This window comes from Varroa jacobsoni, unplaced genomic scaffold, assembly GCF_002532875.2.
Source record: "Varroa jacobsoni isolate VJ856 unplaced genomic scaffold, vjacob_1.0 scaffold_212, whole genome shotgun sequence".
NCBI lineage: Eukaryota > Metazoa > Arthropoda > Arachnida > Mesostigmata > Varroidae > Varroa > Varroa jacobsoni.
In genome coordinates, this window is record NW_019213114.1 from 76853 (window position 1) to 92312 (window position 15460).

The 15460-nt window shown below is 42.8% G+C and overlaps 1 protein-coding gene across 6 annotated transcripts in view; it reads left to right on the forward strand.

Moving 5' to 3' along the window:
- LOC111273669 (glutamate-gated chloride channel) overlaps positions 1–15460 on the forward strand; it is an 80269-nt gene that overhangs the window by 50571 nt on the left and 14238 nt on the right. For 4 of the 6 annotated variants that reach the window (XM_022855495.2, XM_022855493.2, XM_022855500.2 and 1 more), the window contains 6 exons: positions 1088–1206; positions 2600–2754; positions 5399–5570; positions 8242–8396; positions 10657–10773; positions 12180–12305. In XM_022855495.2, coding sequence (XP_022711230.1) covers positions 1088–1206; positions 2600–2754; positions 5399–5570; positions 8242–8396; positions 10657–10773; positions 12180–12305 — 844 coding nt within the window. The remainder of the gene's footprint in view (positions 1–1087; positions 1207–2599; positions 2755–5398; positions 5571–8241; positions 8397–10656; positions 10774–12179; positions 12306–15460) is intronic. The other 2 variants (XM_022855494.2, XM_022855499.2) reach the window with 2 other exon arrangements.

The following is a 15460-nucleotide window of genomic DNA, read 5'->3' on the forward strand; positions in this document are numbered from 1 at the left end:
ATATATGATGAGATAAAGACCTTGTTTTTAAATGAACACGTAAGGTGGAAAATTTACATGAGGTGTAAACAACGTATAGCTGAAATGTTAGAAGTTGTTGCTTTAAATGCAAAGTAAGTTGACAATCACGACGCGCCAAGTTGAACATAGTTGTTCTATGAAATATAGTTCTAAAGCCAATATAACATCGAGCAGATAAATTCGATATGGTATGACATTTAGCATTGAGGTTCTGGTTTGAGGATATACCTGAAATTATAAAGTTCAGAAACTGATCGATGTGATTAAGGTAATTCCTAAAAATACTTAACGTCCTATGTTATGAATATTGGCTAGTAAGGTAACAACCATCAAACACCTACCATATATTCCGATGTTCTAACTGCTATTTTTTCATTTAGCGTTAAGCCAGTCCTTGCTTGTCCGGAAGCTTATTTCTTTTAGGGTTGAGCTTCCAGGGGAAGTTTGTCAGCCGAATGTTCGGTTCACAGTCAGTGATGGAAGAGTTGTGGGGTTGAATCGAAGTAGCACTGTCGACTTCGCATATCTTTCCGACAGAGTGGTACTAGCTCGCAGCAGTGGTAGCGCCGGCGAAGCCACCGGCAGCTGCCGAACCGGATAACGCAATTCTTGTTTGCCTACGGCGACGTGACCCATTGGACTGCGCTCTACTGTTGCTGCTGCTTTACACAGAACACATCGTTCTGGTCCGGCGATCTCGTTTCGACTTCTTTCCTCGGCCTCTCATTGCTCCTAGACTTTCACCTCCGTTGGATGGACGTCCAACCGTTTGTCCAAGATCGACCGAACGTTCCCGAATTCGGTAACGAAGTCGACGCACCAACCGAGAGTGGATTTTCCATTACGGCCAAACTGAACTAGCTTCAGCTAACCGACCGCACTTGTCTTCACTGATTTTCTCCTTAAATTAATTTTTTCCTCGTAAGACCACACTGAGCTATAAAATCAATATTATTATTATCATTAAAAATGCCTCAGGTATATGTTTTACATCTAAATGGCGTTTACCTGGCAACTATATGTACAAATAATATATCAACTTTCTATACATGTCCTTATTTTACAGGATTTACCCTAATGGAGACGTCCTGTTCAGTATTCGCATCTCCCTGGTGCTCAGCTGCCCCATGAACCTCAAATTCTATCCCCTCGACAAACAAATTTGCTCTATACTAATGGCATCATGTGAGTACCAGGTCACTCGATCTCTTCTACATTTTGTTCACCTAAGGTTCCTACAGCACCCGCTCGTCAGAGTCTAGGTAACCGTAGCTCCTCAGATTCGCGCTTACCGGAATAGAACGTCAAACATAACCACTCGACAGTTGTTGTGCATCCGGAAACGTGACGCTCGCAAATCATCTACCACCTGCCAAAAAACTGCCATGGGCCCTGCTCATATACTGCTTTATTCCGTCAAAAGCTTGTCTGCCTGCTGTATAACAGGACGGGTGCACTGCACTCGTATTGTCAACGGCATTTCATCCTACCCTTGCAACCACTTACCCGTTTCTCTGCTGCTCCCTGTCGTCCTCCTTGTTAAACTGAAACAGCAGGTTGAAATTGTCACAGACGCAAATAGGACCGGGATAGCGACCTCGAAATGCGAGGCGGACATCCCCACTGAAGATCGCCTGGGGAAGTCGTCGAAAGCACTTGCCTTTTTCTTTTGACTGCCAAAGTCGGATTGCTAGATTACCAGATCGTCATCGTTCCCAAATCTTCCTTCTTTTTTCTCCTTCCCGTGTTCGCCGACGCAAGCATGCCCTCTCCGCCCAAGACAATCGCCATGCAAGCATGACACAGACAAGAAGCGATGCACAGAAGTAACGCTTGGCCCAGAAAGGATCGTTGCCGTCATTTCCTAGCGCTGTTTGAGGATTCTCTTTACTCACTGCTTTATCTCCTCCGTTGCTCCTTCGTTTTACGGCGACGAAAGTTTGCAATTTGAGCAGGAAGCAGCCTACAACACCGCAAGCATCCCTGCTTTGCTCCTGCTTTTTTGGGTGAATAGCCAGTCCCGCTTGCCCCTTCTGGTTCCCCACATGCCTACAATAAGCCACTAAAGCTTCTCTAAGATTTTTTCTTTCGAGTAATATTGCATCTGTTCGCTGGTACCGATACTGTCGCGTTCATGTCGATAGTTGTAAAAAGAACTTCCCTATCTGCGCGTACCCTTTTTTTTGCTTGCCCTTGGCGCTCTAAAGTCTTTTCCTTCGGGTCTGCTGCAATTGCTGTTGCCTCCACCGTCGTCGGAGCAGCAGCCTCTTGCGAGTTTTTCGAGTCGTTGTATTACTCTGGAGCCTGTTTCGGGATTTTCACACCGCACAAGCAACTAAAAGCACTAGCTCCTTCCCTAACAGCCATCATGTCACATCAGTCGCCTTCTTCCTGATAACACTCCTTCAGCGTGGTTTTCTACGTCACCCGACCCCGCACCTCTTCGTTCTTGTACTTTAGACGTGTCCCTGCTTCATTCGTTGTCTGCTGCCGTCCCCTACGGATCGATAACTGTATAGACACTAGTACACGTACTACAAGTAAAAGTCTTTTGCTATAATCTCTGCGTTCATTGTAGATGGCTACACAACTGAAGACCTCGTTTTCCTATGGAAAGAGGGCGACCCAGTGCAGGTGACTAAAAACCTCCACCTGCCTCGCTTTACGCTTGAGAGATTCAACACTGACTACTGCACCAGTAGAACTAACACTGGAGAGTACAGTTGCCTCAAGGTAAGTGACACGTACAGACGCCCACGCAGGTGCAACAGATACCCCCCCCCCCCCCGCCGTTGGTATTACACGGCTAAAACTTCATCAATCGACAAACCCGGAAGCTTATTTCTCCGGACAATTAGGACAGCATTCGTAATAACAAAGGAATTAAAAGAATCTTTTTGAAAGACCCACCCACGTTTTTCGGCTCCACCTCAGAGTCTTTCGTTTGATCAGTCAGCTCGCTTCTTAGATAGGAGTTTTAACATGTAAAAAGTCAGGAAGCTTTTAGCGGCAACAGCAACGGCGCAGCCACCAGCCTCAGCTGACAAACTCCCTCCCGGAGCAATGACAGCTCCTAGTGAGCCTGCACGGGAGGTAAATGTTGACGGAACCTTGAGTCGAGGTCGTATTTCGATCTTTGTTTGTGAGTTTATAGTATGGATGTGTTTGTCGACATCCTAATGAAAAGGTGGGCGAGACCTGGTCGCTCAGGACCGCCAGGACGAGAGCGAAAAGGAAAAAAATAGATTAAGCAGCAAGTCGGACGAATAAACTGGATGCTTATGCAAAGTCCGCCTAGCTCACAACCAGGAATTATGTACTTCTATGGTGAAAAATACGCACTATCATAATTGCATAGATCTTTACTACTATTTATTTGCTTGTTTTTAGCTTGGTCACTTGGTTATGCGATCTGGCGTCCTCTGTGGTGTTGTTCGAATGTTGTGAAATACAGTCGTAGGATTCGTTTGCCGCATAAAATTCTTACCAACTGTACTGGTTGTAATCTATGCATTAAGGTCGATCATTATTAATGAAATGTTTACTAGATCTTGCTTACAAGTCAGTGCGGTTAACATACACACGGACAGGTCAGAGCAGGCCTCTCTGGATGACTAATGCCCTGGTGCGACACAATTGTCAAACCTAGAGTTTCGTGAAGGATAACTTATTATTGCTGACAGGCACCTTCCAAGATGCTGAAATGGACCGCTAAAAGGACTTTTGTCTAACAGAATGATTAAGCTGGGTCTGTCGTCTTTGTTTGTAGGTTCTATATACAGCAGCCTGTTTCTAATTGCATACGTCCGCCGAATGATCGCGATGTTCCTGCTCTCTGTGTGCCTACCTCCTGCTTTGTAGAAATCGGTTTTTGTCCGAGGAACTGTCCCCGACATCCGTTTCCACAAAGCAAGTCAAACTGACCTACAACTGTTACGCCACTCCGTCATAGTCCATCTATTTGTGCAGCGAAGTCTGTCCCTGTCTGCTCGCTCAGCATGCCCGCGCAGAAACGCGTTAAAAGGCCACACAAGCGCATAAGCTGCAATTGACATTTGCTTGTTGGCAGCAAATCCCCTACCGGTTGGTCGACCTTGGCCGCTTAATTTTCGTAGCACTAGCCCAGTAGTAGAAGAGGCACAGCAAATAGATCCCCCCCCGGCCGAGTTTGCAGGTATCTATGTACTTACTGAATGGACCAGCAGAGACTAACACGAGCAGAGGGCTGTAATAAGGAGCACTGCAGAAGGAATCGGAGCCGGCTCAACCTTCGATCTAAGAAAGCCCAACGGAACTGAGGAATACGTCACACTCGAGTGGGCGCGTGTGATGGCAGTTTGGCAGGCGGTTTTCAAACCAAGACAGCAACCCCTAAACTCCTTCCCTCTCTTTTTCGAATTACTGCCACTGTAAAGCTGTATCCACTGTAGCAGCTAACGTGTGATCACTCGTGTCTAGCCGCTAACACAGGGCATTTCAGCCACACCAACATAGGGCCAGCGAGCTAAAACAGGAAATAAAAGAATACACTTCTCTCATGGAGCTCTCGGAAGCAACGAACCAGCCGATCACCTTCGTCGCTTACAGAAGCTGAATTATTCTTATAAAGAATAGTCTAGTATGAGACCAATATAGTATAAAATGCTCAAGTAGATTGAAAACATCGCAGCGGAGAAGCGAAGCCAGAAGTCGCTAAGATAAATACAGTACTCAGCAGGGCAAGTGGACAGACGCGGCATCATGTCGAACAGACCCGTTTCTAGATAGAGTCAATTTGAATTTCTCGGCTCGGTTATAATAAATTATAACGGCCCCTGTGTTATAGAGTAGAGCGGCTTGATAAGATAGCTAGTGAGCAGGTGCCGCTGACAGGTACATTTATTTTTTAAACACGCTTTTGTCCAAGATGAAAAATAAGTAGAGAGAATAATACGGATTCAAACAAAAATAAGCAAGATACAACAGCTGGCTCTCAACTTCACGCCTGAGTTGAGGCACGTCTACTTTTCATGTAGGTCCTTGTATAGGACTGCCTATTGAACCGCTGGAGCTATACGGAAATGTTCCCAAGAATTATTCTAGCCTATGAAGTCGTAACGCTTGATTAGAGCGTGCTAAAGCTTACTGTTCAATTGAGCACGAATATTTTGAATTATGTTCCTGAGTTGACACACTTAAGAGATTGATTTTGAAAAGATCGACCGCGAGTTCAATCGAGGGCAGATAAATCTTATAATGGCGCGATGTTAGTTTTGGGTGTATTATGGTACCTGGAGTGGCAAAATTTCGACTTATCGGACTGCGTAAACGTCTAGTAATAGATAGATTTATTTCTTAGCTAAACACAAGCAACAGTAAGCTGCAGTTTTTCTTACAGGTCGATCTGGTCTTCAAACGAGAGTTTTCATACTACCTAATTCAAATCTACATCCCGTGCTGCATGCTGGTCGTCGTATCATGGGTGTCCTTCTGGCTAGATCCAACATCCATTCCAGCGCGGGTTTCGCTAGGAGTGACTACGTTACTTACAATGGCGACACAAATCTCCGGTAGGAGCGTCCCACGTAAAGCATCCAAATATTTAGACATAAGTTGATTTATAAAGTACTACTATTTTATTATAAAACTAGTCAAGGAAAAACATTTTATGTTAATTTGGCTTAGTTACAATCATAATGTCGGACAAAATAATCATATATTTGTTTGCGTCAGATATATCGAATATGTGGATGACCCGAAAATATGTTTCTCAATAAACCCATCATGCTCTTACTGAATTTCGCAACAGAAGGTGTTTCCTGCACCTTTGGACATCCAAATGAAAATACGTTTGAAGAGTTTATGTACTTGACTATGGCAATTAAATTTATCGTCGACCTCTTCGTTCGGGCGGTTTTTGATTATCGCATATACCAACTGCTCAAATCCATACTTGCTCATTTCAAATAAACCACTTATGCAGACTGCTTGTTCCCTATAGCAGCCTATTCTGCTTCGTGTTTTGGAATATAACAGAAAATACCGAGAATTTTATTAGAAGACGAATAGGGTAACGATGTTTGCTAAACAATGATGCCTATATGCTTATACTGACTGTCACTATGCTGGACAAGTCCTGGAAGTGAAAAGACTCTGACTCAACTTCATTATTAGGGTAATTGTGTTTCGAGTTCAAATCTAGCAATCGCCGGAGTGGTTTAACTGGTGTGCCGATGGTTCCAGCTTGTGCCCGACTAATGAATACGTAGGTTTGGAACAAGGGTCTTTATTACAACCTTTATAACAGAAATATGGGCAGTTTGTTTTATTTAATGTATTCAGCAATTTGTGCACTGTCATGACTTTTTCAACAAATGGCGCAAAGCTCCTAAAGATAACATAGTTTTCTATTTTGACTTAGCTATAGATAGTTAGATTAAGTTTTTCTTCTTGAGTTCTGTGTATACGAATCAGGTCGAAAGGCGCACCATGGACGGTATCTAGTCTTTAACTAGAGACTACTAATCAAAAGGAGTCGTACATTATTTGTTGATGACCCTGCACTTTTTTTGACCTCTAAACAATTTGCCTAGATGAGCGCTGATTAGTTTTGTTTCCATTGCCCTAACTTAGAACCAACTCCTGGTAGAACATCCTCATCTGCTGTGCAGCTCATAAGGTCAACGGTAAAAAATTTGCCATTTCTTTTTTGCGATGTAGGGTAGCGAATTAGCAAAATCAATGCTAAGGTTTAAATCTAAATAAATTGGCTCAGCATTGTAACAAAAGGCCTTCGCTCACGTAGTTTTGTTTTCTACCTATGGCCTTGTCAACACTCGGCACGACAAATTTTCCAAGTGAGAAAGGTCCTACGTCTAAAAACAGGTACAATACACTTTCAATAATGGTATTGCGTCCCTGCATAAATTTATGCCGATTTTTTTGCATTACTGGGCTAGTTTCTAACAGAAAAGCTATAAATGCCAGATAGAAAAGTGCTTTGCCAGCACAGACTTAAATGAGCTTCAAACCTATTTATTTATTTATTTATTGTTTTTTTTTACAGTTTCTGTTGCGGCCGCTCAAAGATTAAAACGATAGAGATAGCTCTAGGTAGTCATAGAATAATCTTCTAGTTCTGTAAGGGAAAAGACTAGCGCAGACTTCTGTCAGGATATGCCGTGCGTGTAGGTCCTACTAGGTGTATTTTTTCAACTAAAAAGAACTTTTCGATCGAACCCCACCATCAGTCATAACTTGGGCGTCTTGCAACGAACTTTACGTCGTTAGGGGTGGCGCTTGAGGATGGAAGCCCATAGGCTTCACTGAAAAAAATGTGGAGTATTTTCTGTGCATTAAACAAAATCGTTTGGATCCATCTGTACGTCAAAAAACACGTTAAACTCTCGAAGCTGAAGCACTCTGTAGATCCAACTATAGCCACTTGAAGTGATGCGTAATGCTTTCCACCGAGCTTCGCGATGTTAAGCGTCACTTCAAGAACGTTATGACCTGAATTTGGTGCGGTTGAAATAGCATGATGCTATCTCAATTATTTCTGCCTAATAAACTTATCGCTGTAGCCAAGTCTGCGAAAACTAAGACGTACAATCCGGTTGACAAAGCAATTAAAGACGGATTTCTATCTTTCTATCAGAAAGGGGTTTTTTTTTTCGCACATACCTTGTATACATCCAAAAAACAACTAGACCTTTACTGGGATGAGCATTGTCACTAGTAATCCAGCCCGAACCAACTCAATCACACGATCATCTCTTTTATTTCCTGCCACATCTACTTAATAAAAACATGGACGATTTTCTATATGATCTACAAAACTTCCATGGGCGGATATATCGGAAAACGGATACGGTCTTTTGACACAATGGTATTGTTATAATCTTGCCAAACTACTGGCTTAATAATAACGAACAGTACGTCACTTGTGGCGTGCTCCAGCGAGAAAACTTGGTTAAATCTCAAAAATCGGCATAGGCAATTTATGCGAGGGCCGAAGTAGGTTCTAGATAAGTAGTTCTGTGAAAAAACATTACTTTTTTTTTTATCGAAGCCGAGAGACGCGTTTGTCTATATTCGCTTGGCTTAAATTGATGACCCCCGCAGTGCAGAATCAAATTTGATTCTAAAACTAGACGGCAAACTGGTCTACGTACATGCCGAAATACGTTTCAGTAACTGTCGAAAGTGCTGCTTTGCTTTTTAATGTTGATATATCATCAGGCATCAATGCTTCGTTACCGCCCGTGTCCTACACAAAGGCCATTGACGTGTGGACGGGCGTGTGCCTGACCTTCGTATTTGGGGCACTACTTGAGTTCGCCCTTGTAAACTACGCTTCTCGGTCCGATCAGAGGAGGCAGAACATCCACAAGCAGGTCGGTATTCCCTTTCGAATTCACACAATACGACACACAATAACATCAATATACGTTTGTTCTCTAGCGGTTCATTCGTAGCATGCTGTAAGCACGAGCGAATTTCAACCTGCGGCCTTTCTATGAATGAATGAATGAATGCATTCCTCATGACTACATGTTATGATTTTTCTGTTGATTTAGTTAAGTAAACAATATAGACAAGGGAAGCATTTTTACTTATGTCATTGATTTGTTAAGCACGAGAAGATCGCTATATATGAACCTGCCATCTAGAGTGAAGACTATGACCTTTAAATGATTCTATGACTGAATATTATAGATCCACATTCAGGCATCGTAGAGCTATTTCTGCAATACCCATTTTTCCGCCGGGTATGCCGGAATAGCATATCAAAATCTGAGGATTTTTGGTTTAGAGAGCCGTTTTGAAATGAGCTACTATTCATTAGCCTTTCAGCTCATAACTTTATCGACGCTAATGACTCGGTTTAAGTTTTTTTTCTGTAGAGAAATGCATCGTTTGCCAAAATGAATTCTTCAAAACCGTCCATAATGCATGCTGACGAGGTTGGCCTATCTGTTCCAGCTGTGTTGTTTTCACCTGTCAGAAATGATAACCGCGAATGAAGCCCAGCGCTTAACGGTCTTTTTCATCATCTCCATGTTGCTTTGTATGTAATAATAATATCACATCATAGTACGTCGGCATATTAGCAGTACGGCTGCCTTACCTGCCTTAATAGCCTATTCGTCACGCCCTTCTGATTCACAAACGCGAAAGACTTCATTGTTCTTTTTCTGTTCCATATTGTTAAATAGCCTCTTCAGTATATCTCCGGAAAGAACTTGAAGCGTATTCTGTGCAAACAAAGGTAGATGACTTTGACATACATCTGTAATTGGGTATTCATCAAAGCATTTTGGATCCCTATTCTAAATCACTGGTACGTCTGACAGAACTCTAACCACATTCAATATGATCAGTATTGAGCGATTCGTGACTGTTGATAATTATCTGGCATTTAGGGTAGTCCTAGCCCACCCGATGTATCGTGCCTTATATAATATTGGTAGACAAAGACATAATTCCAAGTTTGTCAATCTCTAAAATTCGAATACTTTGTTTTATCTCAACGAACTTCAATCCTTCCTTTCGACGCTTTAGTAGGCTTACGGTTCCTCACCACAAATTATTTTTCCCCTTTTCCACAACTTGTAGACTCTTATGAATGCACCTTTCTTTCGTCCTAGTCTTCGTTTCTATTCGAACGCGACCCGCGTTTTTCAACCTCACTTCAACTAAACAACAACAAACTAACGGTTGAAAACGGTTTTTGATTTTCGTTCGCGTGGTTGGCTTCGTGCATTTGGCGTGCGTGTGCCGACTATCTTGATGATGCCACTACCGTCGTTGACGATAATGGCACTGGCCTCGTTCACCACTTCGGCGATGTTCCCGATTGACACGTCATTGACTCCCGGCTTCCGGCTGTCTCAAACAACAATCTCGAACGATCTCAATGACCCTGTCATAATTCCACCACCGAAACCAACGATTGACCGTGGAATTTGCATGAATAAAAATCATCGGATGGAAAATGGACATGTGTAACACAATAACAAAACCGCTGCGTGCCGGCCGATGGCTACAACTCCGACCACAATAACGATGGCAATTCCAATTATCGGTCCGGACGCTGATTTACTGACTAATCCGAGCCCGTCCGCTGCTTTTGTCTTCCTCAAATGCTCTTTCATAATCGTTCTCGGGTCTGGTTGACCTGTTGGCGGACTTTGTTCCGACGTCTGGTGGGCACGACATGGGGGTTCTGGGGGACGTTGTCGGTGTGGATATTGCCCCCCTCCTCTTATCTCAATCACGCTTGTCTGTCACGATATGGTGGATTTGTACTTGCGGCGTGTTCACACAATACGATGAAACCACGATGACCATGACGGTGGTTGACTACGGCGCTATCGCTTGCTTTTGCCACGTTGTTTCTGGCCGCTATTCGTCACTCGTTAATAAACTGGTAAAATGGCGTACAATGTTAACGATGGTAATCGCTGCGACGATGATGCACTTCGTGACTGAACAAATAAATAAACGTTGTATTCCTCCACCTATGGCTATAATAACAATAATAATCACATTATGATAAATCTCACAACTGTTTATAATACGTAATCTTATGACAAATCGCCCGTACGCTTGCTTGCTATTCAATCCGATATGTGTACCCTGCAACGGTTATAGTCTGTGCCGCAGGCAAGCCAGCAGCGGCAGAAGTGGCTTCTGCCTGCTTCGATCGCAGCCGCGGGCCTTGAGAACAACCAAAGCGCCATCGACCACTGCGATGAAGCCTTCGCTATGGTAAGTGCCAATTTGCTTGTTAATGAGTACTACGTAACTGTCTTATATTAATAATAACAACGTATACGCAGTACATATATTGTCTAACCTTCTGAACTCGAAGAGACTGTACTGGTTTGTTTATTTATTTATAGACTAGGTTATTCTATACTGTCTTCGTTGTGCTTATTCTTTACGTGTTCGACTCACTCGGCAAAACGCTAGCAGTACTAGTTTTATTCTAATGGTATCATTGTTGCCAGCTGTAGGCAACAATGATACTAGAAGCCCGCAAGCGTAGTACACTGCAATTGTTGTTGCAGTGGCATTCACGTTTACGCATCTCTATTTCCTATTGGCGAGCCAGATTGGTATCTCTCGATTTTTTAAAGCGTTGCGCGCTTTAGTTGATTACGTCGTAGCGTCGTAAACAATCGTTAAGCGTTGTAAAGCTATCAAGACTTAGAGCATCCTCGCTAATTTACTCCCTTTGTTCCTTTCGAAGCCCGAGAATGGCAATGGCGAATAGTAGTTTCCATATTCCACCGAAGTATTGGGTTTCTTTTTCTGCTGTCATGTCAGTTTCATCTCACTACCGCAGCGGCCATTTGCATCTGCTCTAGCCAACTCTGAAAGTCCTTTGCTGGAGTGAAACAATGTGGCTGTTTAGGCTGTCACTGTTTTGGCTCATTTTCTTTTGCACTCTCCCCTTTTGCTCCTTTCTCTCCCAGCTACTAGCATCCTAAGTATAGGAAAATCACGCAACGGAGGTAAAATAAAGGATTCCTGCTAAAATAAGGAAATCCCGGAAAAGATGGCGTGGCATTATCAATTTGGCGACTTAATCGAATTCGCTCTTTCTCCGGTTGCCGGTTTCCCTCCATATCGTTGGCCGTTGCTCCTTCTCTCGCATCTCGTTTTGCCCCTGCCTGTCCATCTATCCCTGTCTTTCTTTTCGTCCCTGATTTTGCATTTCCTTCCCTGCTTTCTTCTTTGTCCTCAATCGTTTGCGGGATGCGGGAACCTCAAACATTCCTCTTCATCCAGCGCCGCGTGGCGTTTTTTACCGCCTGCCAACCTTGTACTTTACTCACTCTCCCTGCTGCCCTCGAACCCCTCTTTGAGTCGCTAGCGCACATACCATATCCTTTTTAACGTTGCGCCACCGCCGCCTCGCTTTGCTTTCCCGTTGTGGTCTTTACTACACTATGCTCGCGCCGCATCCTATTCTATGTCACTTTTGTGGTGTTATTGCTATTGTTGGTGATGCTAAACGCAATTTGGTACATATACGCCGCGCGTCTCGACGACGACGACGACGACGACGTCGCTGCCTGTCATAACAATGATGACGATGATAATGCTTCTGCTACTGCCGCAACTGCCGCACTGTTGTTTCTGCCATCGCCTCACCTCTGCCGTCGCAGCCATTCCAGGGTGGTGGTGCCGAAAGGGGCGGTATGGCACGTAACGCGCTGCCCAACGACGCTGATATCCTCGTGCCCCGCCAGAGAACGCACACGGCGCCACCGCAGGAAATACGACAGTGCGAGGTCAGTAACAAACATCACCAGTTCTAGAGAAAACGCCTCTAATCGACAGTGAACCAGAGATTCTGAGCCTATAATTTACTTGGGGTCCGACATTAGATTCGAACGTTGTGAGGCCTTCCTAGCCAAGGGTAGGCCAATGACCAACAGATCTTCTGCACTGTATATCGAATCGCCCGTTGCCCGTTATGTAGTTACTTGATCCAGTATGCGCACGACGCGATCGATCGCACTAAGCAGCATACCATAGTCTAGCAGGCTTATCTATTCCTATCGCTAATAGTTTTTTCAGTTTTCTCGTGGTGCCGATATTTGCCTTAAACGTAAACATGCCTAAGCCAAACGTTTAGCAATAATTAATAAAGACTATCACGATTCATTGTATTTTCTGTACAGGTTGGAATCGAACCTTTGTTACCCGCATATAACAACAGACGGGTATATGAAGTAAACAGTGTCATCCTCTATATCACCTGTTTCCTAACAGCCATACGGATTGACTAATACAGACGCATTTTGTGCACATCAAAATATGCCTCAGAACTCGAAAATTCGAGTTAACCTTTCGCTAAAAGAGGTGACATTATATTCATATCAATTTTACAACAAGCTATATTAATTTTTGGCTCGCATGTAGCTCTGCGTGTGATACCCAATAGAAAGCGCATCGTTTTGGAAAACCTGTCGTGGTCTTTGTTCAGCAGGCAGGTTTACGGAGCAGATGAATGGGTGACGATAGATAGATAGATGTTCTTTTTGACTGTTATCGTATCCAGGCGCTGGACACTCGACTGATATATAATCCCCCTTGTTGTTCCTATTGACCGAACTATATTTAAACTAATACAACTATGAAGAAGAAATCAATCAATTAAAGCTACCAAGCCGTCCTTGCGTTCGAACGCCCATCGAAAATGTCTTATACGAAACGAAGCATCTCTCCGAAATGTGTACCAGAGTTGTTATCCTAGGAAAATTTGTTTTCATATAAAAACTATGTTGATAAACATTTTATTAATCACTTGCAGACGCCAAGTTAGAGGTGAAGACGACTTGGCTAACTAATAATGCTTGCACATCAACATCGTGAAGACAATACAAAGACCGAAACAGTTGAAGCCAATCTTACTAACACGATGCGAATTTGAATAGTTACCATATATTACACATTACCGAGTATTCTTTGTTTACTACGAGCAATGAAGCAGTTGGTTTCCGCCCTAGTTTTCCATATATACAATATGTGGCAACTAAATCCGGATTCTTTTCCTAGACCGTATCTAAACAAAAGCAAATATATTTCAACGGTTTCCTTATGCACGAAAGGTGTCATGTCTGATGGTCACATTTATTCAATATTACCGTCATCGATCACGATCACATCTTAACTTTGGGTCCTAAACCGTTCGCAGGTTCTTTTCAAATGTTTTTTTACAAATGTGCTACCTTTTCATGTTGAGACTTGTGGCATGCTCGCTCAAATATACTCCATATGTAGTGATGCAGCGGAGTCAATCTGAGTTGTTCGGCGGCCGTATGTGCTTATTGCAGACCATGCTTCTATTATCAGGCACCCAATTTGGTCCTAATTGGCGAGTATGGGCCCGTGCACCACCTTGTTGGGAGACGCGCGACAGTTGCACAACAGTTCGTAGAACATGCAGATAAACTTATTTTATTCGTTTACCTTTGCCGAAGATGTGACGAATCGTCCTTTTCGCTGGACACTGCACTCAGAACATGAACACTGGCCGAAAATTTGCCTTTTCCCGTAATAGGCACATGCTCTGTATCGGAAGCACGCCAGGAGATATTTATCCATCGAAGAAAATTGAGTGCTACATGTCTTCTTATTTTTGACAATACTTAAAAGCAAATGACATCAATCAGATCTCTTCGGCTCCTGAAAGCATCTGTCTGCATTTTTAGAAAACAAAAAAAAGTTACGTATACCTGACACATTCATAAACAAGACCCCCACTCACATCAAATCTCTTCGTTAGTGCTTTAATTGAAATAAAAAGATCATAAGAAACGTAGAAATTTTGTACAGCATTGATTTCTCTTCTCGACTTCACTCCGTTCTTTCTTGAGTAACATTTTCCTCTCCGCTGTGCTGGAACCAGCTTCTGTTTCTTCTGCAGTTGTATACCCATCGTCGATATTATACACTGTTTATTCGGGTTAATTCAAAATTTACAATTTTAATGAGGGTTCGTCTTACAAGCAGACATTGCAGAATGACAGATCTTCCCTCAAATGCCGGAAACGATGCACCATTTTCTGTCATGATGAGTTGTCCAGATTGTTTTGTTCTGGGAAGAACTGGTTTTCTTCTACTACTAATAATGGCGGGTGAACATAAGTCGTTATGACCAAATTTCAGTGATTAAAGCGAAAAAAACAAAGAATCTCAGTGATATTGACAGAGTATATATATATATATATATATAGACATACAGAATGAGCCAGAAGTCTCTAGAGAGTTAGAACGTTCATTTGACATCTGTTAAATATGTAAATGATTACAGTAAAAACTAGACGAAGGCAGCCTTATGTTATCTTTATATTTCCATGATACCCTGTTATCATGTCATAACGTATACGTTTAAAGTGCAATAGGGTGCGTCCAATGGTTGTATTTTGTTTCCACGTTTATGCGTGCCCCCTGTGTTTGCAGACATATAATTGCAAGGTACTGGCGCAATAAACACGGCATCGTTCGTGATCTGTAATGATGCGATGGTATGATTTGCGCGAACGACAGAACTTCGATTTCGGAGGAGTTGAAATTAAGTACTAACTTATGACGCATTCTGTACGATAATGTCCGTATCAAAGCAACAGCGTACGAACTGCTAGCAATTCTGTATTTTTAACTCAACTCTACTAAAATAAGAATACATCATCACTCACATGACAGCTTTGTTGACCACCCGTGTACAGGGTAAATATTTATGACGGAAAACGAATTTAGGACCTGCTTGGTCCGCAGACGTTTTAGTGTTAAATCCGAAGAGAATTAAAGATGATGCACGATACGATACGATACACGTGACTTATTCAAAACATAGGAGAAGGAATTGCCCTTTAGTTGGTTGAGACAGTTACATGGTCAATTGCGCTTTTAAATAAAATAATAAAATAAGTTTAATGAT